The sequence below is a fragment of the Dermacentor albipictus genome, chromosome 2 (assembly GCF_038994185.2).
Source record: "Dermacentor albipictus isolate Rhodes 1998 colony chromosome 2, USDA_Dalb.pri_finalv2, whole genome shotgun sequence".
Lineage (NCBI taxonomy): Eukaryota > Metazoa > Arthropoda > Arachnida > Ixodida > Ixodidae > Dermacentor > Dermacentor albipictus.
Genome location: NC_091822.1, coordinates 4,960,793 through 4,988,338, shown reverse-complemented (window position 1 = coordinate 4,988,338; position 27,546 = coordinate 4,960,793). Strand labels below are relative to the sequence as shown.

Genomic DNA, 27,546 nt, shown 5'->3' with positions numbered 1-27,546 from the left:
CAGCAATACTGAATGGCCGGTTATAAGGTTCATTCTGTCTGGATTTTCGTATTATTGGCTTACATTCTTCTATTTGTTTGTATTTCAAAAAGGATTTCGAATAATGGTTTGAATTCTACACGCTCTCAAAGTGTTCTCCAAGTGTGTCTGCCTGATCTTTCAGTGTTTCACCTTGTGTGTTCACCAAAGGAAGTGAGTATGTTCGTCGCCCTTTTATCCTATTAACCCTATTCCAGACTTTGGCCTCATCTGTATAGGAGTTGATACCAAATAAGAACTTCTGCCAACTCTCTCTTCTCGCCTGTCGGCGGGTTCGGCTGCCTTGGGATTTAACTTTCTTTAAATTGATAAGATTCTCCGCAGTGGGGGAGGCGCGTAGCAACCCCCACGCTTTGTTTTGTTTCTTACGAGCGATCCTGCAATCGTCGTACCACCATGGGACACGCCGTTTGCATGCTAATCCATTTACTTGTGATATACATTTAGTTGCTGCATATATTATGAAGGCTGTGAAATATTCCACGGCAGCATCAATTCCTAACGAGGACATGTCATCCCCTGATATACTAGTTAAGTTTCGGAATTTCTCCCAGTCTGCTGTCTCAATCTTCCACCTAGGAGTCTGTGGTGGATGTTCGTCTTCTTTAAGTGCTCTTAATAGTATGGGGAAATGGTCGCTTCCACAAGGATTATTCGTAACTTCCCATTCGAGTTCAGGCAGTATGGACGGGGAAACTATGCTCAGATCAATGGAAGAAAAGGTATTGTTTGCAAGACAGTAACATGTGGGTTTCTTATTATTAGGAAGGCACGCACCAGAAGAAAAAAGGAACTGTTCAACAAGACGACCTCGCGCATCTATACGAGAGTCGCCCCACAGGGAGCTGTGCGCATTGAAATCGCCAAGAACAACATAACGTTCTGGCAATTGATCTATAAAGGATTGGAATTCATGTTTCGTTAATTTGTAGTGTGGGGGTACGTAAAGGGAGCAAATGGTGACGAGTTTATTTAGAAGAACAGCTCGAACCACCACTGCTTCAAGGGGCGTTTGTAGCTGTAAACGCTGACAGGAAATACTTTTATGAATCAGAATGGCAACACCACCTGATGATAGGACAGCGTCATCGCGATCTTTGCGAAACTTGACATACGGTCGGAGAAAGTTTGTATGTTGTGGTTTTAGGTGTGTTTCTTGTAGACACAGCACAGTTGGATTGTATTTTTGGATAAGCTCTTGCACATCATCAAGGTTCCTAGAAGACCTTTGATGTTCCATTGAATTATTTGTGTATCCATATTGGAGGTCAATAGGTGCTGTGTGTACAGAAGCAGAAGTGATTATGAAAATTACAGAGATTAAACTACAGAGCCTTTTCGAGGCCCTGTAACGGGAGTTTTGCCCTTTCTGGAGCGTTCGAGGGAGCCTCGCCGCTCCTTAGGCGCTTGGTGCGCCTTGAGGATAGGTGTTGTGCCCATTGCCTCTAGTGAGGCTCCGGACACGTGCTCTTGCGAGCGAGAAGTTTTCAGAGAGAGTCCCGCCTTGGAGGGCAAGACCCCTGCGCCCACCACCCCGGAGGTCGGTGGGGCCCCCTGAAGGATTTGGCTGCGCCGGCTGTTGCCAGCGCTGGAAGGGGCCGGGGAGGTTGGGGCAGCCTCGGCTGCGCCCACCTTCGGGGTCGATGGTCCCTTCTGCTCGGTTGGCGGAGCAGCGCTAGCTGCAACCACCGTGGGGGCAGATGGCGTAACTGCCGACTCACTGCGTGTGGGTCGGACAGCCGCCGGAGGCCGTTGTGACGCTGCCCCCTGACGTGCCACTTCGGCAAAGCTTTTCTTTGGCAGGTATGCTACCCACCTGCGTGCCTCTTTGAACATTATATTTTCCTTAACTTTGATTGTAACTATTTCTTTTTTCTTTTTTCCGTGATAGACAGGACCGCGAGTACGCGGCGTGTTCCCCATCACAGTTCACGCAGTGTGGAGCATTCTCACAATTGTCAGATGGGTGTTCTTGGGCACTACATTTCGCGCTAGTCTGGCGGCCTTGGCAGTTATGTGAACTGTGGCCTAATCTTTGACACTAAAGGCATCGGAGAGGATTGGGGATGTATGGTCTGACTCGGATCTTTATGTAGCCAGCCTCAATGGTCTCACGTAGCATACTTGATGCAAAAGTTAGAATTAAGTGCTTTGTCTCAATCTCCTTGCCATCGCGCCTGATCTTTATTCTCTTGACATTGGTCACATTCTGATCGCTCCAGCCCTCCAGTAGTTCGGCTTCAGTCAGTTCCATGAGATCGGCATCGGAAACGACTCCGCGGGTGGTGTTCATTGTGCGGTGCGGTGTCACCGTCACTGGAATATTCCCAAAGGATACTGGATTAGAGAGTTTCTCGTACTGTGTCTTATCACGCAGTTCTAAGAAGAGGTCGCCACTTGCCAATTTAGAGACTTTATAACCTGGGCCAAAAGCTTCACTAAGTGTGTTTGCAACAAGAAAAGGTGAGATCATTCTCGCTGCCTTTTCTTTTTTCTCTGAATGTACAACATGAAATCTTGGAAAATTGTCATTATTTCGGCCAAAAAGCTTGAAATCTTCTTCAGTGCACCCTCGTTTGTGAGGGCGATCAGGAAGTGTTGGAAAAGAACTTGCCATAGATATCTGTGAAAATTCGGCAGCGCCGCCAGCCACCCATCATGGAGCCCAACAAGGGGACGCTGCAGGACCGTGAAAAGACGGCCTGCATGCGCCAGCAGTATGACACTACTATAACCAAATCTGTTATAACCAAGGTTGGCTATCCCACACAAGGTTAACCCTTGCCGCCGAGGAGAATGAAGTAAATGGAAGAGAGGAGAAGACAGGAAAGGTCGAAAAGTAAGAGATAAAGACGAAGATTCCAGAGGAAGAGATAGGAAGAGGCGACTGATGATTTCCCCCGGGTGGGTCAGTCCGGGGGTGCCGTCTACGTGAAGCCGAGGCCAAAGGGGTGTGTTGTCGCCGCTGAGGGGCCATAAAGGTCCAAACACCCAACATTGGCTCAACCCCCAGGATCCCCTTTTCCCCGGACACGGCTAAGCCGCGCACGGCTACACGCGGGAGGGTCCAACCCTCGTGTGCTCGGGTACGTGGTGTCGCAACACACCAAACGCCTGCTTACGCAGACGCCCCTTCGGGGAAAGAAAACCAACTAGTAACCCATATTGGAAAATTCGTACGAAAGTCGGTCCAATAATTCCCGCCTTGGTGAACGGCAGTGCCATTATTGTTTACTGACTGTGTAATGTGGGGGGAGGGCAACGTTGGATCTCCATCAGAATGGCACAGGCAATATTGTTTACTGACTGTGTAATGTGAGCCAACGTTGGGTCTCTATCAGAATGGCACAGCCAATATTCGCGCCACGCTGTTAACCTTAGGCCATCATTGGGCCAGGAATGAAAATGGCACTGCCAATATTGGAAATGCGCTGTAAGTCTTGGGCCGTCATTGTGCCAGGAAGTGCCAATACGATTACAACATTCGCCCTACCTGACGTGCCGCCTTGGGTATGTCTGTGGCCTGTGCAGAGGTGAGGTCAGATGCAATCATTTTCGCGAAGTCATTGGTTAAGGAACCAGAGCTGTGAGCTGCAACTGGCACTAATAAACCACTCTCCGCATTCAGACTCTCAATGTCAAATTCCGAACCACTAGAAACGCTGGCCAAGAACGTGCCGGCCGGAATCACTTGAGGGCACAGGCTGAAATTCAGCATGGGTAGAACAACATCGTTATTAGTAACCCTGACCAGCGTATGCGGAACCGCAACGTTCCGGTTTAAAAGCACGTCGATGATGGGGCGAAGCACATATTCACCGTCAGCAACCAATGGCTAGGCGGTCAAAGTGGTGTAACTGCATCGGGTGACAAACGCATATCGTGAAGCAATCACAAGTGTGGTAGAACGGTCCTCGGAGCATCGGCGAGTCGAGGCAGTTCTAACTGGAGAACGCCGGTCGCGCAGTCGCTGAGAGCAGAATGAGTGGATAAAAGGTCCAATCCAATGATACCGTCATGAGGGTAGTTGTCGATCACAGCAAAAAGAACAGAACTAGGGCGGCCGGCTATACTTATACGTGCAGTATACATTCCAAGTACAACCAGCTCACCGCCGTCGGCCACACGAAGATCTCGGACAGCTGCTGGGGGGAGGACCTGCTTTAAACGTCTACGTAGGCTAGCACTCATCACAGATACGTGGGCTGCAGTGTCGACGAGGGGTTGGACAGGTACGCCGTCTATTTTAACGTCAATTACACTTCTCCTTGTGGGCACAGACATAGGATTTGCTGCAGTAGCAGGCAATGCAGCACCACCTCCGAGGGCTAAATTTCTTAGTTTTCCGAAAGGATGCGGTAAAAAGCCACAGGTTACCGTAAGGCGACGTGGCTGCGGCGAACGGGAAGATGGACGACGCGTTTGCGGTGAACGAGACTGGTGTCCGCGCGACGATGGTGAGCGACTGTACCACGTGTTCCTAGCAGAGTTGTCGGCGCCGTTAGACTCGACGGTGGCCGAAACACTGCGGGCATTTCCATCAAAATGGCTCAAGTTGGTAGACGTGCGAGGTGTTGAGGGCCACGAGTTGCGACAGTATCGCGCGACATCACCAATGCGGCGACAGGTGAAACATATGGGCTGGTCGTCCGCAGTTCTCCACTCATTCGGGTTGCGGTAACGCGGAGGGAACCGTCGGAGTTGAGAGAAAATACTAGAAGGGCGTTCGTTAGCTCTGGAATGGGTAACAGCACACACAGAATGTAAACCAATGTTTTCAAGCTCCTGGAGAACGATGGCTTGTACGAGGGGAACTGAAAACGTGGTAGCATCGGGGCAACACGAACAGAAAGCTGCGGGTGTCAACGCATCCAGTTTACGCAGAACGATTCGCATCACGTCCTCTGAGGGCGACGCGTGCGGCTATGCGGGCTGATCTTCACACGTAGACGTTGTGGCAGCATTGGGAAGTCTGGCGAATGGGTGCAGGACGCGTGGGCTTTTGGCCTGCTAGAATTGTCGGCAGTCTTTAATGATAGCATCAATTGCAGAGCAGCTTTTGTACATGATCAGATTAAGGGCGTCGTCAGCAAGGCCCTTAAGCACGTGCCCGACCTTCTCAGCTTCTGTCATGTCCTGGTCAGCTTTACGCCAAAGTTCTAGCATGACCTGGGTGTACGAGACATAGGACTCCGTGGGGGATTGGGCCCGGGAGGCCAGTTCCTCCTTTGCGGCAATTTTACGGCTGGCTGGTTTGCCAAACAACTCTGTCAACTTCTCTTTGCATCGGCCCCAGCTGGTTAGCTACTCTTCGTGGTTTTCATACACCTTCGCCGTGCCTCTTAGGTAGAATAACAGGTCAGCTGACATAAGCGTAAGCATCTGTTGATTCCACTCACACGTTCACACATAGCCACCTATTTTTCAACGTCTGCGCCATTGGTCCCGCAGAAAGTTCCAGGATCCTTGCGTTGCAGAACCACAACCGAAGGTGACAGCGACGTAGCGGGCGATGGTGACGTTGGAGGCGGCAACGACGTTGATCCTGCGTGCTCACCGTTATTCATGGTGCGGCTGGTGATGCGACGTCCATTGCGGAGCTCCGTTTCCTGCCGTGGTACCCCGCAGCTCCGCCAATATGTTACGAGGATGTTGAGAGTATAGAAAGACTCCATTCACAATGTATGCATACAAGATGAGTAACAGTAGTTAAGATAGCTGACCACCTCCAACCTGCAACAGCCATCGTCTCGCGAGCTTCTTCTTCCTCTCTCTTCTTTTAAATTTCTATTAGAATATCTCAAATTGTGTTACTCACAAATATACAGGTTGCCGAGGTTTTTTAGTGCACGAAAATGGACGAGACACAGTGGCAAGACGCGGAAACAGCGCTAACTTCCAACAATTGTTTTATTCCACGAAGCGGTACACACATATACACAGGTAATGCACACCACCGTACGCATGCGCATATGTACTGATTTCTAATCAAGTGAGACAGAAGCGAGACATGTGTAATGGAAAGCTAAGATGATATCGAAGATGAAAAAACGACCATGCATAGCAAAAAACTTTTTTTTGTAATTGCAAGATTAAAATCTCATCTCCATCAGGCCAGCCTCTGTGTCACGTTTAAAAAATCGAATTGTTTTTTCGAAAGATGGATTGAAGGCGCGCTAACTCAAGCGCTCCCCAAGCTAGCGATCTTCGCCGCTTCAATAATCTCACGTGCTGTTTGCGTTGGGCTTCTTCCTATCACCGTGCTCTGTTTGTAAATGGGACTGTTGGGCTAGTTGGTAGCTGTTTATTATGAAATATAAAGATGCCAAATAAACGAACGCACGCAAGAGAAGAAAATGGGACAGGGCGCGCTGTCCCGTTCTCTTGTGTGTGTCCGCTTATTTGGCGTCTTTATATTTTGTAATGAATACCTTCTACAGCAAGCGGGATAGCCGGAAGTGGACGTGAAAGAGCCCGAATGACGAGACTCAAAATGAAATAGAGTTTATACTGTCACGTGCTAGTGACGTTGAAGAACACAGTAGCAATACTGTGAAAGACAAAACTAACTTTTATTGGGCGAACCTGTGCCCACAAAAAGAGGCACAACGATAGCGGCGAACACGGTCGGCGATCGTCAAAAATCTGATCAACAGGTCAAGCGCGTCGGCTTTTATACAGCAGTCGTCGAATGTTCCAGACTAATTGTTGGGACCCGCGTGCCTTCCGCAAAGTTCTACACCATTCGGGTCAGGTAGTGAAATCAGATAACATAAGCTTCGGCGACAACAGACAGCGGATAGAAGCATCGATAACTTTCCAGAAACTTCGGATACACGCAGGCGCGTCCCGCGCTGCGCGATAACATTTGTTAGGTGGCGAAACGTGGTCGCCTGATAAAGATAAATACACGTGTAAATACTCTGCGCTAAACCTGGCATCATACAAGATGTGGACGTGCTGGGCAAGGTGCGCTGCAGTGACCATAGGATGATAAGAACTGGAATTACCCTAGACTTGAGGAGGGAACGGAAGAAACTGGTACATAAGAAGCCGATGAATGAGTTAGCGGTAAGAGGGAAAATAGAGGAATTCCAGATCAAGCTACAGAACAGGTATTCGGCTTTAACTGAGGAAGAGGAACTTAGTGTTGAAACTATGAACGACAATCTTGTGGGCATCATTAAGGAGTGTGCAATATAAGTTGGTGGTAACTCCATTAGACAGGATACCAGTAAGTTATCGCAGCAGACGAAAGATCCTATCGAGAAACGCCAATGTATGAAAGCCTCTAACCTTACAGCTGGAATCTCAAAATCAAAACTGGGGAGGGCAACAAAAGATGTTAAACTGCTGGCTTACAGATCTCTTATTCGACCATCCCTAGAATATGCGTTAGTAGCATGGGCGCCCCATCAAAAGGTAATGTGGTCCAATATAGAGAAGGTGCAACGCCGGGCGGCGCGCTTTATTTGTTCGAAATATAGAAGGACAGACTCAGTTTCGGCGATGTTAAAGTCTTGCGGGCTTGAATTATTGGAAGATCGGTGCAAGAAGCAGAGAGTAAAAACGTTATTTCAAATAATTCATGGCGAACTAAAAATTAATAAAGATTTGTATTTAAAACCTCCAGACAGACTGAGCTCCCGCCTAAATCATAGTGAAGCTATTCAACCGTACTTGTCCCGAACCAATGCCTTTCGTTGTTCGTTCTTCCCAGAGGCAATAGAGCTGTGGAACAAGCTGCCTGCAGAAATTGTTCGCAGTTCTGATACTGCATTGTTTACAAATGCAATCAAGGTTCTTTACTAAAACGGTACCATGTGGATATTGTAACGTGTTTTTTATTCTTTTTTTATCTTTTTTCCTTTTTTCTGTTTCTGTGCGTGCGGCAGCTGGTTGAACATTTGAATACATGTTTTACAGTCTGTATATCGTATCTTGTATTGTATCTGTAGCACACTGTAGTGCATGTGCATATTTCTTTTGTATCTGGCTGTCTTGTATGAACGTATATGTAACATCCCTCCCTGTTATGACCCTCAACTGAGGGTTGACAGTATTTCTAAATAAATAAATAAAATAGAACTGGCAGAACTTTCCAAGTTATTCAACAAGCGTAAGACAGCTGACATAAGGAAGTATAATATGGATAGAACGGAACATGCTCTCAGGAACGGAGGAAGCCTAAAAGCAGTCAAGGCGAAACTAGGAATTCGCAAGAATCAGATGTATGCGTTGAGAGACAAAGCCGGCAATATCATTACTATTATGGATGAGATAGTTCAAGTGGCTGAGGAGTCCTATAGAAATTTATACAGTGCCAGTGGCACCCCCGACAATAATGGAAGAGAGAATAGTCTAGAGGAACTTCAAATCCCACAAGTAACCCCGGAAGAAGTAAAGAAAGCCTTAGGAGCTATACAAAGGGGGAAGGCAGCTGGGGAGGATCAGGTAACAGCAGATTTGTTGAAGGATGGTGGGCAGATTGTTCGAGAAAAGCTGGCCACCCTGTATACGGAATGCCTCATGACCAGGAGCGTACCGGAATCATGGAAGAACGCTAACATAATCTTAATCCACAATAATACGGACGCCAAAGACTTGAAAAATTATAGACCGATCAGCTTACTGTCCGTGGCCTACAAAGTATTTACTAGGGTAGTCGCAAATGGAATCAGGAACACCTAGTACTTCTGTCAACCAAAGGACCAGGCAGGATTCCGTAAAGGCTACTCAACAATATACCATATTCACACTATCAATCAGGTGACAGAGAAATGTGCGCAATATAACCAACCCTTATATGTAGCTTTCATTGATTACGAGAAAGCGTTTGATTCTGTCGAAACCTCAGCAGTCATGGAGGCATTACGGAACCAGGGTATAGACGAGCCGATGTAAAAATACTGAAAGATATCTATAGCGGCTCCACAGCCACCATAGTCCTCCATAAAGAAAGCAACAAAATCCCAATAAAGAAAGGCGTCAGGCAGGGAGATACGATCTCTCCAATGCTATTTACAGCGTGTTTACAGGAGGTATTCAGAGACCTGGATTGGGAAGAATTGGGGATAAAAGTTAATGGAGAATACCTTAGTAACTTGCGATTCGCAGATGATATTGCCTTGCTTAGTAACTCAGGTGACCAATTGCAATGCATGATCAATGACCTAGAGAGGCAAAGCAGAAGAGTTGGTCTAAAAATTAATCTGCAGAAAACTAAAGTAATGTTTAACAGCCTTGGAAGAGAACAGCAATTTACAATAGGTAGCGAGGCACTGGAAGTGGTAAGGGAATACATCTACTTAGGGAAGGTAGTGACGGCGGATCCGGATCATGAGACGGAAATAATCAGAAGAATAAGTTTGGGCTGGGGTGTGTTTGGCAGGCATTCTCAGATCATGAACAGCAGGTTGCCATTATCCCTCAACAGAAAAGTGTATAATAGCTGTGTCTTACCAGTACTCACCTACGGGGCAGAAACCTGGAGGCTTACGAAAAGGGTTCTACTCAAATTCAGGACGACGCAACGAGCTATGGAAAAAAGAATGATGGGCGTAACACTAAAAGAGAAGTTAAGAACAGATTGGGTGAGGGAACAAACGCGAGGTAATGACATCTTAGGTGAAATCAAGGAAACGATAAGAGCATGGGCAGGACAAGTAATGAGGAGGGAAGATAACCGGTGGTCATTAAGGGTTGCAGACTGGATTCCAAGGGAAGGGAAGCGTAGCAGAGGGCGGCAGAAAGTTAGGTGGGTGGATGAGATTAAGAAGTTTGCAGGGACGACATGGCCACAATTAGTACATGACCGGGGTAGTTTGAGAAGTATTGGAGAGGGATTTGCCCTGCAGTGGGCGTAACGAGGGTGATGATGATGATGATGATGATTATGATGACGACGACGACGACGATGATGTAATGGTGATGCATTTTTGAGGCGATTGCTGCGTGTGCCACGACGCAAAGCATCAGCTTGCTTAGAAAAGGCTCTTGTGCCACTTGTAATTTGTTGGCCACCGACACAGGAAAACAACGAGTGGATAGCTGAAAATTCGTCATTTTCCTCCGTGTGGTTGGCGCAAGAGGTGTTATGTCGAACGCGCGCCAGCTTTCCCCACTGCTTGCCTCGTGGCAGACATGTGTGAAACTGCGCCGCCTGCGAGATTGGTCCTAAGGGTCCGGAGATCGGTCGTCGTGACACTGCCCCTCGATGCATTCGCATAGAACGCAGTTGGCCTCCTGGCGACCACGCGCAAGCCTTTTGGCTGCGCCGGTCTTAAGGTGATCAAAAGACTCGCTCGAGCGGCACGTGGTTTTATAGATACTACGATCTTTTTCAAGATCTTAGCAGGGCGGGAAAATACAAGTACATATTTTCCCGCCCATTCTCCTAGTATAACCACGTACATAATATATTATGTACGTGGTTATACTAGGAGAATGCCAACAAACTTGAGAGTAGAAATAATCAGGAGGCAGACGTAGACAAAGAGACAGGAAGGTGGCTATACTAACAACTGAACTTCATTCATGAAAACGACGTCCCCAAAGTTGTTAGTCCAGCCACCTTCCTGTCTCTTTGTCTATGTCTGCCTCCTGATTTTGTCTACTCTCAAGTTTGCTGGCATTGTCCTAGTATAACCATGTACCTAGTAGCCCAACAAGCCACTCTCATGATACTATGTACGGTTGAGTCATGCAGTTGCGCCTGAAAACGGGATAAAGAGTTTAGTGTAACGAATTCATCAGGAAGTTTATTCCAATCAACTATTGTTCCTGTAAAATAAGAGTTTTTGAAGCAGTCGTTATGCGGTGCTAACGGGGTTACTGCTAGGGAGTGTTTATGACGAGTAGCATAACCAGTTAAAGGTGTTAAGATGTGCGAGATATCAATATGGTAGTGGCCATTCATTAGCTGAAAAATGAATTTTAATCGGGAAACACGATTTTTTTCTGTAATTGAAGACAAGCTACTAGGTTTAGTGAGTGAGTTCAACCGTATGAATTGTAGATAAATCGGGCAGCTTTCTTTTGAATTCTTTCTAATTTTTCAATATTTGTTTTCATTTATTTAATTTTAAGTTATTATTGCATATTCTAAAGTAGGACAAACTATTGTATTATATGCCGGGAGGCGGACAGCTGGTGTGGAGAACTTTAACGACCATCTGAGTGTTAACAATTTGCGAAGACAATTGGCCATTACAATGTGAGTAGGTTTTGACCAGGAAATATTGTGAGATATGTGTATACCGATATGTTTACGATGAGATACTTCGGAGATATAAGTGTTCTGGGAAAAATTGTGGAAGAGAAGGGGCTTTTTTCGTAGTGGTATTCTCATAAAGACGTTTTTTTATAGTTAATGCCATTTTATATTGATGGCACCATGCAACTATTTTGCCAGTCACTGTTTAGCCTGATTTGATCTTGCGGTGAGTCAATTTTGTCATACAGTATACAGTCATCCGCGTAAAGTTTAATTTTGACAGATGGATTATTGCCAATGTCATTTACATAAAGCAAGAATAAAAGAGGACCCAGCACGGATCCCTGGGGAACGCCAGAGGCAACAGGTAAAGTTGTGGAGGAAGTCTGGTTTATCCTAAAGAATTGGAAACGGTTGGTTAGGTACGCTTGTATCCATTTATAGCTTATCGTTTCTATGTATAAAACCTAATTTGTAATGTAATTTGCTGTGGGCTACTTCGTCGAATGCTTTACTGAAATCTATGAATATAGCGTCGGTTTGTTTTCTATTATTGCTGTGTTGGCAAAATCGTGAATTGCTCCTACTAACTGAGCGTTACTACCAAAGCCCTGCAGAAATCCGTGTTGAGTGTTTGTCAATACGCAATGCTCATCAAGGAAACCGATTACATGCTTATAGATTATGTGTTCGAAAATTTTGCTTGCTGTTGAAGTCAGAGAAATTGGTCGATAGTTTTTTTATACAATTCTTGTTTCCCGATTTATGTAAGGGTTTGGTTATTGCTGTTTTCCAGTCATCCGGAAGCATGCCATCTTGAAGCGATTTACTAAACAAAATTGCTAAGTATTTCGCACACCACTCAGCATAGCGTTTTAAGGAGGCATTTGGTATGCCATCTGGACCGGGGGATCTTTTTTCATCAATTTTTACCAGTAAGTGACGTATATTATTCTCAGAAATAACAATATCGGGAATGGGAGGCAAATCCATGTAAAAGGACAGCAGACAACCGTCATCCGTTGTGAATACACTACTGAAATAATTGTTAAAAGCAGAACATACAACCTGTTCAGCGTGTACACTCTCACCGTCTATTATAAACATATCGGACAGGGAAGAAGAATGACTCATCGTCCTCCAGAATCTACCTGGAGGCGTTTTCATGAAACTAGGAAGCTGTATACTAATGTCATATATATATATATATATATATATATATATATATATATATATATATATATATATGTATGTATGTATATTCAAGGAAGTTCAAGGATTCCGACGCGTAGCCTTCCTCGCAATCTTTGGAACAAACTGTTGCATACAGTTAAATATAATGCTTTTAAATGAAAGCCTCAGATCATTCATGCTGGCAGTGTTATTTTTAAGTTCGTCCAGATGAAATGCCAGTGTGTCAATTACAGACGCGTCGTCTGCACGAGAAAATTTCGGGTAATACTGAATCTGATCATGTTTACTGCGAGGGGCATAGTGCAGCGACAATACTTGATGATCTGATATGCCGTCCGTGACCATACATGAGACATCATGTGGTATGTTTCCACTTACAAAATATAGATCGAGAACTGCATTTGAGTCATTGTGTGTTCTAGTGAAATCCTTAACTACCTCTAATAAGTCAAAATTAAAGGCAATATCAATCATTTCACTATCAACATTTATGGTGTTGCGGGACGGGAATGTGCTCCAGTCGTCATTTGACAGGTTAAAATCACCGGTTAAGATTAGTTTATCTGCTTGTTTTATATGGGTGTACATGTATTCTCTTAAGCATTCCAAGTTCGCCACAGGCGAGTTAGGGGGCCTGTATACGGCACCAAGAATGTATTTGACGTTGTTAATACAAAAGTTGCAGAAGACGCTTTCTACTCCGGCATGGTGTCCGGCATTCTTAAAATTTGAAGGGAATATTTAGAAAGAATGGCTACGCCCCCTTCTCTTCTGTCGCGGTCTTTCAGCATTATTCAGTAGTTTATCAGTACAAATTCGCTATCATATGTATCTTCATTTAACCAAGTTTCCGTCGATACAGCAATATCGGGGTCAAGCGAGCAAAGGATGCCTTCAAGCTGTTCTACTTTGTTTACAACGCTGCGGCAGTTAAGGTTTAAGATGGTGAATGGGGATTGGCAATGATTATCGTGTCATTTGCTCCTTCTTTTTAGTTTATAGCGCTTGTCCTTTTCCAGATCCTACACAAACATTTCACCATCTATGCTGCATTTATCAAAAACTAGTTCAACTTTGGAGCCCTGATCACGTTCTTCTTTTGAGCTTTGCCATAACTTTTTTTCTTATCTCCCGAACTTTAAAAAAAAAACTCCGCTGTTATAGAAAGTCCCCTTGTCCATTTAAGCTCTTTGCACTCTTTCAGCACTGAACCTTTATCGCGATAGTCCAAGAACTTTGTGATCACGGGGCGGGCTTTTTCTTTTTTCTTTCCTAGCCTGTGACACCTTTCTACGTTATTAATAATAAGTCCAAGCCTTTCCTTGAAACCATCTTTTTTCATCACATTCAAGAGACTTTCGTTTGTCTCCCCGTCTTGTTCACTGAGGCCATACCCGATCAAATTGTTTCTTCTATCTCTGTTTTCTAGTTCATCGACTTTACATAGCAAACGGGAGACGTTATATTCCAAATCAGTTACAGTTTTCTTGACATTGATATTATCAGTTTGTAATAAACGTAGGGTACTCAGTTGAACTTCCAGGCTGAGCATGCACTCTTTTAAATTAGCGATATCTGTTTCAATTCTACTCTGTTTAGTCAGTACATCATTGATAGAGGCAGTCATGCTGCTTATATAAAAGTAGCATGAAAAGTAGCAGAAGTAGGTAAAAGTTGCGACAACAATTCCTTTTCCGGTGGGCATGCCAGAAGACTCATTTTGAACGGTAACAAAGCTGTCAAAGCACTATCTAAGGTCTACGTGCGCTCGTTGTTTCATCCTCTGGTAGAGTAGCGGCTTGTAACAGCAGCGACGCGATTCCGCCAAGCCGGCGGGCGCACGTGCTACGTTCCCGGTTGTACGAGCAGCTGTTTCGTTACCTCCCCGAAAACGAAGGAAGTAGCTGCGCCACTTTCTCAGCTAGCGCACCTGCGAAACGACACGGGAAAAGTATGCTGCAACAAAACGGAGGTTCACAGCTGTATAGTTGGGTTTAGGTTGCAGTACATGTTTAATCACCACTACGAGCATGACACACTTCCGAAGCACAAAAGGCGCATTCCTTGTACATTTTCTTTTCGCAGGCAAAATACTGCTGCTGCCCCTGCCCAGTGCACGAGTGAATTGCTGTGCCCGCCTCACGTGATAGCCTCGCTCAGTGCGATCGCGAGCAAGGAAATACGTCGGCAGCAAGTGATTATTTGAAAAAGAAATCTTTAAAACAGGGACGCGAATCACATAATGCACTAACTAGTTAACTGATGCGAAAGGTCCATTGCTCGCATTACAGCGACACGCTTGTGCCATTTCTTAAAGTTTTTTTGCGGAAAGCCAAACGATGCAATACAGAACCAGATACGGGAAAAATTATTTGCATAACATTGGCTCCCACAGTTTGGGGATATACAATCCTTTTTTTTTTTCTACCTCTTGCCGTGAATTGCGCTCTTCTCATTATTATGCTAAATAACATTCGGCTGGTTGGGCCTGTTCTTTAATCCATGTGGCCAGCAGCTAGGAAGCGCGTCTCACCTGCAGATCGACTGCCGGGAGCAGGCATTCAAGAGCAATGCTGACCCACCTGCCTGACATCCAGCTCGTACCTCGGTATGCGCCCGGCTGCGAGCACCACGCGCGATCCGAACGGCGGCCGACGGTTCACCACCTGCGGCGTGTGAGTGTGACGCCATTGGGACGCCGTTCAGGAGCCCGATCGGTCTTATTGCGAAGATAAGAAAGACTACTGAGTGTTAACACACAGAATTAGGCGTCCAAGTCACAAAAGTAAAACATAACAAAGCACACATTACAGCAGTTGCGACACATCGTGAACAAGCAACAATTACAGGTCTTCATCAAAAATAGCATAATTAAAGAGTTGAATGCGCATAAATGAGAAGTTTATAAAAACAATGTAGTGTGATGTCGCTAAACAGCAATAAATTAACAGTATCAATGACATGACGTACATAGCATAATTGGCGAACTCGAATACATGTCCATGACAAGGACATCAAACAAAAATCTGATGGTAAGACAATAAAAACTAAATGAAGGCGCACTGAAAGAATGCTTATCGTTATATGAACTAAGTACCAGTATTCAACAGAAGATACAATTCATGTAACACTTTTAATTGTTACATGAATTCGCGAACTTTAAGCGTTGTTATATTGAATGGCATTGTGTCCAGGCATGTACCTAGGGGGAGGGGCGCCCCCGCCCCTCCCTAGATTAATCGGCACATCCCCCTTACCCGCCCTCGCCACCACTCCTCACACACATTCCTAAAGCGCTGCCAAATCAATTTTGAGACTTGACAGCCATTCGGCGGTCAACATTTTTCTGCCTTTTTCACTCCCTTTGGATGGCGGCAGTTATCGGCGTCTCCTGGGGTGTGAAGGCCAGTTTTCTCATCGATTCGGTGCCCGCGCGATTAATTCGGGATGCGTTCTGTTATCACGATGTATTCAACGGTCGCGCGCATCGCTGTTGCTTCTTCAGTTCAACCTTCTTTTTTTTTTCGACTGATCCGGGGACCAAGAAAGAAATCCGGTTCGTAGTCAGCTGACCTGCATTCTCATGGAACGAGCTGCGGCCGCAGAAAATGCCACTTGCGTGTTACTTTTAGTTTTGCTTCATTATTTCCTCGAGTGACGGCTCTCCGCGACGCTGGCCGATCCTCGTAACCACATACCCGCGATATGGGTTAGATAAAGTGGAAAATAAAATAATGAGAAACAGCGTCCATCATCAACAAGGGGAGTACGGTAGCGTGATTAAAAGACGGCACAAAAGAAGGCACATAAGAACACACACAGCGCTGTGTGTGTCCCTATGTGTCTTCTTTTGTCCCGTCTTTTAATCGCGCAACCGTACTCCCCTTGAAGACGCATTACCAACAAGCCCACATTACAACCCTCGTGTCCATCATCAAACCCCGCAATATCGTTAAACCCATGAGCAACATGATTGTAATCCGTTACCTTATCTCGTTTTTTTCCTAATTGTACAGAACTTTTTGTGCAACATTGGCAGCTGGAAACGAGAGTCGGGAGGAATTGAGAAATTAAGCGATCTACTAAGGTAAAGAGCAGATCGAGGCAACAGCCAAACAGTTATGAAAGGCGAGAATGAACAAATTTAACCGTTGTTTGTGAAAACATTTATGGATCAACATCTGCCTATTTAAAAAGGAAGTAGAGAAAACGGCGCTGGAAGTGGAGAGTAATTCTTCGTATATTAAATGACGCTTATGCAGTTATCAGTCGAGCCGCCTGACGTGGCCACTTCTCTGCTGTGCTTATGCAGGTGTTTTTGTAAACTTCCGCGGCGGGCGCAGTGCGTTTAGAACCTTAGCGTCCTGCGCTCTACGCGGGTGTACGGGACTGCAGCGGCCACGGATCGTTACGCAACTGCCCAAAAAACAATACGAGCTGGTTGTGGCACTTAAGAGGAGGCTTTAGTTCGGGCCAACCTTCGACTCTGCCTATTCAAATACATATAAAACGCAAAAACATGTTTTTATATAACGCGTGAACCGATCTTAATGAAATTTGTTGCATTTGAGACAGAAGGTGAATTCTTGTGATAGTAGGGAGCAGAATTTCGATTTATGTCCTGAATTTTCTTAAAAGGATTTTCAAAAATTCGGAAGTTCGAAAAATATAAAACACGAAGTTTACAAATTCATAGCTTTGCCTCAAGAAAAGATATCGCGGTTATGTAAACAGCATCCATTACACCATTGAAAGCGGACAAATGCGATATGTCATTTTATATCTTACGTGCGTTTATTACGTTGTTTTCAAGGGTTCTGCAACAGCTGGAGTTCCATATTACAAATTTTTTCTAGATTCATGTGTGACATATCGATTTTGTTCGCTTTAGATGTACTAATATATGCAGTCCACAGAATTGTATTATCATTTTGAGTTACTGAGTTACACAGCTGTACACTTCATAGTGTCGTTTCCTCAAAAGTTTCGATTTTGGTCAGCTTTTAAGCAAAATGAACGATTTAATTCAAAAATTCGAAACAGAAAGTCACTAGATTTTAAGTTTTTCTTTTAAATGCAACAAACCTGATGAAATTTGGTGCAGTGGATGCAGAGAAAAACGAATTCTCCTTTTACATGTATTTAGATATGAGCAGCCGAGCTAAAGCTTCTTCTTGGTAGACCAGTAAACAAGGGATAAAAAAAATTGATTATGGAGTTTTACGTGCCAAAACGACTTTCTGATTATGAGGCACGTCGTAGTGGGGAACTCTGGAAATTTCGACCACGTGGGGTTCTTTAACGTGCGCCTAAATGTAAGTGGACGGGTGTTTTTGCATTTCGCCCCCATCGAAATGCGGCCGCCGTGGGCGGGATTCGATCCCGTGACCTCGTGCTTAGCAGCCCAACACCATAGCGACTAAGAAACCACGGCGGGTGGGTCCAAAAGAACTGTCATTGTTCCGCAAATATATATTCATCTACTATTATTGAATCTATCTACTATCTATCTATCTATTATCTACTATTAAACACAAGGCCTAGGGGGCCTTGTGTTTCGATGAATATTCAGCTGCTTGAAGGACAGGTCATTCTTTGTGCAAACAGAGGATGGTGCGTGATCACAACACCTACCGTGGCGTACCACAAGCCGGAGTCTTAAGCCCCACTCTATTTATCCTGGTGCTCATCGACCTGGTTCATACCTTTCCACAATCCGTCCATGTGTTGATATATGCAGACGATACATGCATTTGATCATCAGGAGCGACGCGTCCACAGGTGCGCGCCAGACTTCGAAAAGCGACCACACTAACATGAAGTTATCTTCGAGCACGAGGTCTGTAGGTGTCCTCCGAGAAGTGCTCTATCCCTTAGGTCGTAGATGGACTTGGTGCGCCTGTACCTTCCTTCCGCGCGACGGCGAATTGCGTGAAGTCGCTCCAATTCTGCTTCGAATTCAGAAACATTAGGAATAGGCCTAGTAACTCTTGTGGCTTCTCGAGCAGTGTCGTTAATGAAGTCCTGAATGTTGCCAGGTGGACAGTGCTGGATCTTCTGGTGATTCTTCTCCTTGAGCAACGTATATTTAGGCCAGTCGATGCTTTGAAGAACTGTGGTAGAGTGTGACTTGCGTATGCCGTCGATTTTAACATATGTTGGGACGTGGTCACCACCTCGCGTTTCATTGTCCTGAAACCATTTCACACTGGCACTAAGGCATCTTGAAACAAAAATTAAGTCCAAACAGCTGCTGCATGTAAATCTCCGCAGAAAGGTGGGACTGCCATCATTTAGGCAGCAGAGTTAATGGTCCGCGCGAAGGATAGTACATGTCTTCCTCGACAATCCATCTTCAAGCTACCCCATAGCGGGTGATGGGCATTGAAATCACCAGTAAGAATCCATGCTCCAATTGTCGCTTTTAAAACTGCACTTAGTCTTGCGTTGTCAAATCGACTCAAAGGTGAAATGTAGGCACCTACGGGCGTGAGTGAAACGTTCTTGCATTTTATAGTCAAACATACGTAGTGACGGCGTCATCAGGTGCCACTGGGTGTAAAACATATAGATAAGTGAAATTGCATCTGATGTAAACGATGACTTTGCTGTGGTCGCTACCGGTGGTAGACATGAATGCTTCACATCCTCACAGGCGGATGGCGCTCTTAATATTTGGCTCACAAATGGCAATGATTGGAAATTTGTGCTTAACAACAAACGGACGAAAGTCCAAAATGCGGGATTCAAGGCCTCTGGCATTCCACTGGAAGATGAACGCTTCCTTGACTTCTTTAAGGAAGGAGTGCTGAGGAGCAGCCATGTTGCTTCTCAAGACCGGACAGTACAGAATTCAGGGCATTCAGTATTTGAAGTGCAACTCGAGCCGCCGGAGTCAGTCAGTAATACTCATAGCGTGTTCGTAAGGGCCCGTGTCATGGTGACGACTTGTTTGCCGTCGTCTGGGCTTCTGTAAGAAGGTGGAGCTTAATTTGGTGAGCGTGCTACATCTTGCCGCTCCACTGGTTAGTCTAGCCATGGCAACGGCGGCCACTCCTCTTATGATACAACAATACTGGAGACTTTCTGCTTAGAAACCTCCTTGCTAGTATTCCTAGTTGTCTACGGAAGTTTGTGGACTGTCAGTGGACGCGGTGCGTCCTTAGCAATAGCAATGGGTTTCCTAGATCTCCGGCGATGTGAACGCCGACATCGCACCTTAGCGGCCGCCTCCCTCTGCGACGAACCAACCCTGACCGTTTGCCTCAAAACTTTAAGCTCATTTTTCACATGTGGGCAATTCTTCGAACATGCATCGCGAGAGCCGTGACAATTGGCGCACTTCTGGTTTTCTGCACGACAGGCGTCGGAGCTGTGCGACCCAGAGCGTCGTGAGCACAAGGCAGCATTTGTGCAAGTCACACTAACGTGCTCGATCTTTTGACACTTCCGACACTGAAGCGGATTTGGCAGAAAAGGCCGTACTACGTGTCGGAAGTGCCCGATCTTGACGTGTGACGGTAGGCTATCTCCTTCCAAAGTTAGCTTTACACAGTGCGAATTCCCCAGGCGACGGGATTGCAATATGTCAACTCCCTCTGTCGCTCGCTTAATGAGTACATGCAGGTCAGCATCGCTTATGGAATTATCTACATCATACATCACACCGGCCGTAGAGCCATGATCGTCTTGTTTATAGCAGCGTACGTTGACGCTATCCAGCACCTTAAGGTTACTCAGAACGTCTAGCTTGCTGCGGTTTGTAACATCTACAGCAAGAATGTTCTTTCGGGTGTTGATCCTTACGTATTTGATCTGATCCGGAACAAGGGCCTCGAGCGACACAGATGTGGCTTGGCGGTTGAGCCGGTTTAGATTATCGCTAGCAGCCACAGACACAAATAAAATTCTGTCGTCCGGTGACTTTTGCGTCGGGTCCACAGTTGCCTTACTTGTGGAAGGAGACGTCCTGACGAATCTTCTCTTTGCTTTGTGCTTTGCTGCGCGCACGAAGTCGTGCACTGTCATTCGAGCTTTCAGCACTGGCCGCCGAATAGATCACAGTATTCTCGCTGTCGATGTCATTCGGGCGACTAGACCGCTTTCACGGCGCGGCCACTGTTGACGTGGCAGAAACCGGCACCCTTCTAACTGAATGCAAGTCCATCGCCGCAGTTAAAGGGAAGCTGAAGCGGTTTTCAATTTCCATGAATTCCTGGGATTGGGAAGAACAGAACTAATAATTTACAGTTCCGAAATTTTTTTCTTCGTTTTGTTAATATAAGGGGCGGAAATCGCTTTCTAAATCACCCCCGCGGACACGCCCCCATCGCTTCCCGGAGCGCCGGGTGAGGAGGTTACCAGAGGAGAGAACCGGCGAGAGTGACGTCACTGGCGGGGACCGAGCTGCCGGACCGGCGTGCAGGCATGCGCTGGCATGTGCTCCTTCCGTCCTGCGCTTTACTGAACGACGCTACGAGAGATTTGCGGCCGCCGCCGCTCACGTTTGTTTTGCGATTTTCGTAGACTGTTCTTTCCTTCTGTGCTGCGTGAGTGCCTACAGCCAAGGGCGCCCAACATGCCCTCGTTCTGTGCAGCAATCGGCTGTGCGAACACACGCGGGCGAGACGATGTGGTGTTTCACAGGTTCCCGAAGCACAAGAAGCTTGCAGCGCAGTGCGGTGAGGAGAGATAAGTTCGTGCCGACGAAATCAACTGTGCTGTGCTCGGACCATTTCCGCGATAGCCGGATAGCCTTACGACAAATGCGGGAACGCGTTGTTGCTAGCGTTGCTATACTCCGTTTCATACATCAGGTGCAACGCTGTGGAGGCTTGAGATACTTCTTGCAGTGGCTGCGTTCGCACTTAGAAAAAGTTCGGTGTTTCTTGACCCGATTTTTGAGAAAACTTTTCATATATAAGCTCAGTTCTGAATGAAAAAAAAAAGAATTTACCCATAGAAACAATCCGTGTACTTATACGGCTGCTAACACGTTCTTTTAAATCAATTTTCTTTTCGGCATTCTTTAATTGCAGCCCGTCGCGGCAGCTTCACGTGCATGCTCGCGCGAACAAATGCCGCTGGCACGCTGCGAACCATAGACGGAAACGCGCGCAGTAATAAATTTTGGTAACCGGACTTCGTGCGTAGCTTCCACAGCGTTGCACCTGAGGTATAAATTTGAGTATAGGCTTGCCTAGTGACATTAGACGTACGGTTGCAGTTATCATGTTTACCACACGGCGGTGCTAAAACTGCCTAATATCTTTATGTCAACACTAGCATGGAGCGCGCATACCGATTCTTGATCGAGCCGCAATCGCAAAGTCGTCGAACCATATTCTGAATAGTGCACATATAATCCCCCTGACCATCTCGATCTGGATGTGTATGATAAGCAACTTCCATGACTGTACCTCGCAGCACTGCATGTGCGCGCTTTGAAACGCGGCACTTATGTTCGCGATCGTGTATCAACGCTCAGAAAACCACGGGACTTCAGACAAGCAGCGGCAAGGTGCTTGACATCGCGGAATTGTACCCGTGTTTACAATCTAATGAGAAGTTAGTGCTTCGGCATTCTTCCAGCAGCAAGTTCCCAGTGACACTTTAGCGCATTTTTTCTCCCGTCATTGGAACGTGCAGCTACATGAAAAAAAAAAGCATACGTAACAGCTAAGATTTCCAGCGCGCGAGAAGGGGTACACATCGCTCTCGCTTTTGGCACACTCAACATCGTCGTTGCCGCCGTTGCCGCCATCGTTTTCCGTATCGGCTGTCGGTTCGAACATGTACGGCGAAAATACAAGCTGTCCGAGACAGCGAGAACGTTCCATAATGCTTACAACTCAGCTATTCAGCCAGAACAGAACAGCGTGCTACGCTCTCAAACGGCGGCGCCGACCGGCGACTGCCGCCACTGACGTCACAGCGGCTCCGACCAATCATGGGCAACAGCGGCGTTCGCGCGATACCCTGAGGTGCTGGTGCGCGTTTTCATGAAAAAACAGCCACTTGCGCTTGTTTCCGCCCTTTTTGAACGAGATATTCGTGTTCAGGGGACTCAAAACTGTAGAATGCCGCAGAGAACTCATTTTTTTTTCGAAAAGTGTTTCAGCTTCCCTTTAAGGGAGCGGCGTCTCCCCCAAAGTAGCTTGAAATTCGCAGAGACGAAAAATCTCTCATCTCTATAATCAAAGTTGCAGCTGCATACGCCTGAACGGAACCACACGATCACGATCTTATGTAGCATTGCTGTACATGCCCGTATGCAACTCATATCCACCGCCCGTGCAATGTTCTTTTCTCTGTAGATATAGAACAGTAGCAGTATGAGATCGCATGGGCATTGTGAAACAACGTATAACGCTGTGTCCACCTGCCCGGTACCTGTCCGACTAGCAAGCATTGTGAGAGAGCAGTTTGTTCGCAGTAAGTGCAATCTCTTTTTTTCCATCTTTTTTTAAACGTAGCACACAATGAGATGTTGACCCCAACATATGGTCCCAGCTGCACCTGTTCAGATAGGTTACATAAAAATTCATTATCACATGTTATAACAACTACAACGCACAATTACCATAACATCAGAAAGGTAAATAAAATACATTATAGGATGACGCATTATAATTTGACTCGTTCTAAGTGTACAGATTTTGTGTAAAGACACACAAAACATTAGTGAGCGATAAAATGGCACATTAGAAATGTTCCGACAACCAGGGGCAATGATGATATAGAAAACGTCACATAAGAGATCGTGAGGCTAATGGAGCGTGAAAAAGACAAGGACGAAAGGGAGACATGACACACACAGGCGCTGTGTGTGCCACGTCTCCGTTTCGTCCTTGTCTTTTTCAAGCGCTATAAGCCTCACGATGTCTTACCAACAAGCCCAAATCTCTGCTTTGCACCTAAGAGAAAAATTCGCGCACTATGTGTATATACGTTGCGCGCACAGTTTTATTTTCACCAGGCGAAAATTCCGTTTATGCTTTATCGTAGTATTTTGCGAAGCTATGAGGGGCCTCCAAAAACTCTTTAAAAGTATTTAGTACGCGCTTATGGTGAGTATCTGGTGGCCACGGTCCCAGCAGCTTGTTTAGGCTCGTTGTTCTTTGATCGAGTCTCATAGAATTTGACTCCGGCAGGTTTGTTGGCTCAAAGTGCTTCGTTGGGCCACGGTCGGCTACAATGTGGGTGCATGCATGGTTCACCTTTGGAAAAGTCCATTGCAGCACAATGGTGCAAGGAGACGAGGAGGCACGATGCGCATCGCTGCCAGGTGTGCTGCTGTGCCAAGTGGGTACGCAATATATCGTGTCTGTATGTTTGCATGCGTAGTATTATGTGCTATACAAACTGCATTGAGTTCATAATCGAGTTCATATTCTGCGTCGTATGTCGGTGCTTTGTGAACCATCAGGCTTTGTTCGGCTTCAGTTGTGAATACTGTATTGATTCCATTCGTAAAAAACAATAAAACTAAAATTGGATATTGATATCGATCACAACACGCGCACAGTCATACTTCCGACGACAGCCGCTATAGTTCGCTCTTACATACCAGCTCCAGTTCTCGGGGATTCGCATTGGCCAGCTTGTCCAGGCTGGTGAGACCAGCGCGGACCAGGCTGCTGGACAGCGCCGGACCTGCCAAATGTGGGAGACAATGCGTGAAGCTAATTGACAGTCGTGAAAATCATGTTAAACCAAACAGCACCACATACTATTGCCTAGAAGGATGTCAATCATTTTTCTATAGTAAAGTTCAGACGAATGAAAATAGAAGATAATAGAGAGTTTTAGAAAAAGGGCCCCAAATGTTTTGGGGCCACAAAGAAATAGCGTCGAAGCCACTGCGCATGCGCGAGACGCAAACTGCGTTTGGGTTTTGCGTTGGGAACGCTATTTCACCGATTTAGCGGAAGCCCAAATAGCGGCCCCAAAACTTTGCGTCAGCAAACATGGCGGCACCCGTCGAAGCGACGGCTCTAACTTGGCACCAAACTGGGTTCGATTCGTGGTAACGCGTGAAGTCCGCAAGCTAGGAGAAGTGACTGCGGTTATCGCTTTCTCTCAACTAGCGTGTGTTATGAAGATTGATTCATTAGACGCCGCTGATTCGGAATTCGATTGTGGATTTTATGGCTCGCAGGCCTAACACGGCTAAGCTTGGCTGGTGAAGGCACGTAAAGTTGGTTTGCTCAAAACTAAGCGCAACTAATTGTTTGCTGCTTACAGAATAACCTCTAAATTGTAATTAAACGCGAATACATGCAAGTCAAGATTACTATTCCTATCATTAAATGGTGTAGTTTATTTAATTATTTGTAATAGCTTTTCTTTGACGCCGTAGTGGTGCTGTCAGCGCAAGACGCTATCCGCAAATGCAAAACCCTATTCTAAAACTCTTCACTCCTGCGTGCCCCAACGATATAACACCCGCAAAGCCCTTTGGGGCCCCAAACTAGGGCCCCTATTCTAAAACTCTCTAATTTACCATATGGGGGTTATCATGTCCGCAGCAAGCAAAGGCAAACTCGGCTTGTTTTGAACGTCGTGGAATATTTGGGATGGTTTCTGCTGTTGTTTATGAATTGCTTCGCATTTCAGCTACATTGTGAAGTGTTACGCTTTAGTCGATTCTGCTGGATCCCTTAATGGCTGCCACAATATCCCGGGCGTTTTTGTCATCATAAGCCTATTTACACCTACCGCAGGTCGACGACCATTGAACTCCAATTACATGCACGCGGCATGCAAGCGATGACTCTGCGACACTTCCATCTCGACTTCATGAAATAATAGACCTGGTCGTTAATAGAAAATTTGGCAATAACGGTCAACTGGTGAGCTAATCCAGCTAACCTTTTCAAACGAGTCGTTGCCAACAGGAACAGCCAAAAGATGGAATGGCCCTTTATTGATAACTATTGATTAGGTTTAACGACACGAGGCGACACAGGCGATATCAGAGGCGCAGTAGCGCAGAAATTGGAATGAATGCCGGTGGCCAACAGGCATTGCTTAACGCGGACACGAAGCACGGTTCACGCGAGCGTCTTTCAGTCACTCCAGTATCGGAACGTGGCCGCCTTGGGCGGGAACTTAATACGAATCCTCGCCGTGCCCACGCCATAATCAGCGACCCACTGCAGTGAAGTAATAGTCATTAGTTCAGGCTAAGTCGGCGCGCACACTTTCCGGGCACATCACAATACGCCTAGCCACTGTTGTCAAAAATGCTGGAGACATCGCGATCCCAGATTAAGCGACAGCTATCTGCCGGCGAGAAGTCTTACGGGCCTACAGTTCAGCACTCTTGCGAGATTTTCGCTGCTTGCAGCCTGTAGCTCAGTGATCCTGGCTTCTGCTGCCGTGAGGAGCTTGTTTTCGGTACGCCGTGGCGCGCATAATTCGAATCCTGTATACTTACGCTGCAGCACGCTAGCACAAGCACCTGCCCCACGACGCTGTTTGATTACACTTACCTGAACGCCACGTTCGCTCTAATACTTCGGGGGGAGCTGTTCCAACCATACGAAAACGCCAGGTTTTCGGATGCGGAAATTCGTTTAATAAGAGATAACTGAAGCGTTTGGGAAGCTATGCACCGTTGATGTGTACCCAAACGTCTGGCGCTTCATTGTCCTCTTTTTTCTGTCCCTTCTCACGAAATGTATTTCGCGCCACATTCAGGTATACTTAGGAAATCTTGGCCCCAATCTGCCTAGGAAGAAGACCTTCTGAAACTTTGCTAAATTCAGCCAATTTGTTCTCAACTTAGCAGCTTAATTAATTATGGGCAATCTTTTGTGCTCACAAAGGTTCGAGCAAGCGGATTGCGCCGTCACGAGAACGTTCTGCGAGGGTTACTTTCTCCCGTGGATGTATCAGTCAACACCCTGGGCCTACGGATAGCGCGTTTTCCAGCTATCTGAAACACAGGGAAACGCTATAGAACGGCGACTGGCTACGTGTGACTATGTATTTCCAGTGCCAAAAAATGCACTTGATCGTTGGTCTCACTGCAGCGTATCGTGCATGCATTCCGTGTTCCAGCAGTTTAAATCACACGCAACCATCCTCGATAATATGCCAACGCGACGATGGCGTTCGTGAGCCTAATAACTGGAGTAAATGCAAACCTTGAACTTTGCAATGTGCGCAGTACTTATTTTTTTCTTTCTTTCTCTGATTCTGTACTGAGACGCGATGCGGTAAAATTATGTTTCTACATGTTGCAACGCTAGTGGGACAAAACCGGCGGAAATAGAAGAACGATATAACAAGAAAATGGAGACTGCGTAATGCGCGTTAGAGAGATTAGACAACTTGGCGCTCACATTTATTCTCATTTAGCGACATGTGTTACAAGTCGACAGTTAGACAACATGGGTGCGATCTTGTACGCGTTCCATAATAGAACGGAGGCGGTCCATTCTTTACGACACGAAATAGGCGCTATGTTCCGTTCCGTTCGTCCGATAGCGGATGACACGGAATGATTGACAGCAGATATCACGTCACAATAGATGTCATGGCGTTCGGCACGGTACAAATTGACGAATCGTATTTGGCTCGGTGGAACGAACCGCCTCCGTTCTATTTTGGAACGCATACAAGATCGCACCCCATATTGCCTGGTCGGCAATAAATTCATATTTTAGAAAGACATAATAGATAACGTTACTCAATACGGTGACGTTAAAGGATGAAAAAATACGCTTTGGTTTCCACACGGAACCGTTGTTCAGCCTGAAAGATCCCGCATGGAATTAGAAAACCCGATTTTTCAATCCTCGAGCTCTACAGTCGGCGCTAAGTTTTAGATCCTTCATTGGCGTGATGTCTCTTCAATTTGTCCACTCGGACTGTCCGAGGTGTTGCTTTCAGCCAATGAGCGTTGGTGTACGCCGTGCGTCGGGCAGTCCGGAGCGACAAATCTAATGTTGAATTCCAATGGCGGAGTCGGAGCAAGTTTTTCTGCTCGTTTCGGAGCAAGTTTGTTCCAATGACAGAGTGAGGGAGGGAGTAAGGTGTTTCAATGAGAGAGTCGGAGTGGATTCAGAGTGGTAGTCACTCCGTGGAGC

At 46.1% G+C, this 27,546-nt stretch overlaps 1 protein-coding gene across 2 annotated transcripts in view; it reads right to left on the bottom strand.

Annotated features, from left to right (window-relative positions):
• LOC139055859 (probable ATP-dependent DNA helicase HFM1) overlaps window positions 1-27,546 on the bottom strand; it is a 531,554-nt gene that overhangs the window by 124,211 nt on the left and 379,797 nt on the right. For both annotated transcript variants that reach the window (XM_070533424.1, XM_070533425.1), the window contains exons 21-22: window positions 24,018-24,103; window positions 15,031-15,114 (exon numbers count right to left, since the gene is read on the bottom strand). In XM_070533424.1, coding sequence (XP_070389525.1) covers window positions 15,031-15,114; window positions 24,018-24,103 — 170 coding nt within the window. The remainder of the gene's footprint in view (window positions 1-15,030; window positions 15,115-24,017; window positions 24,104-27,546) is intronic.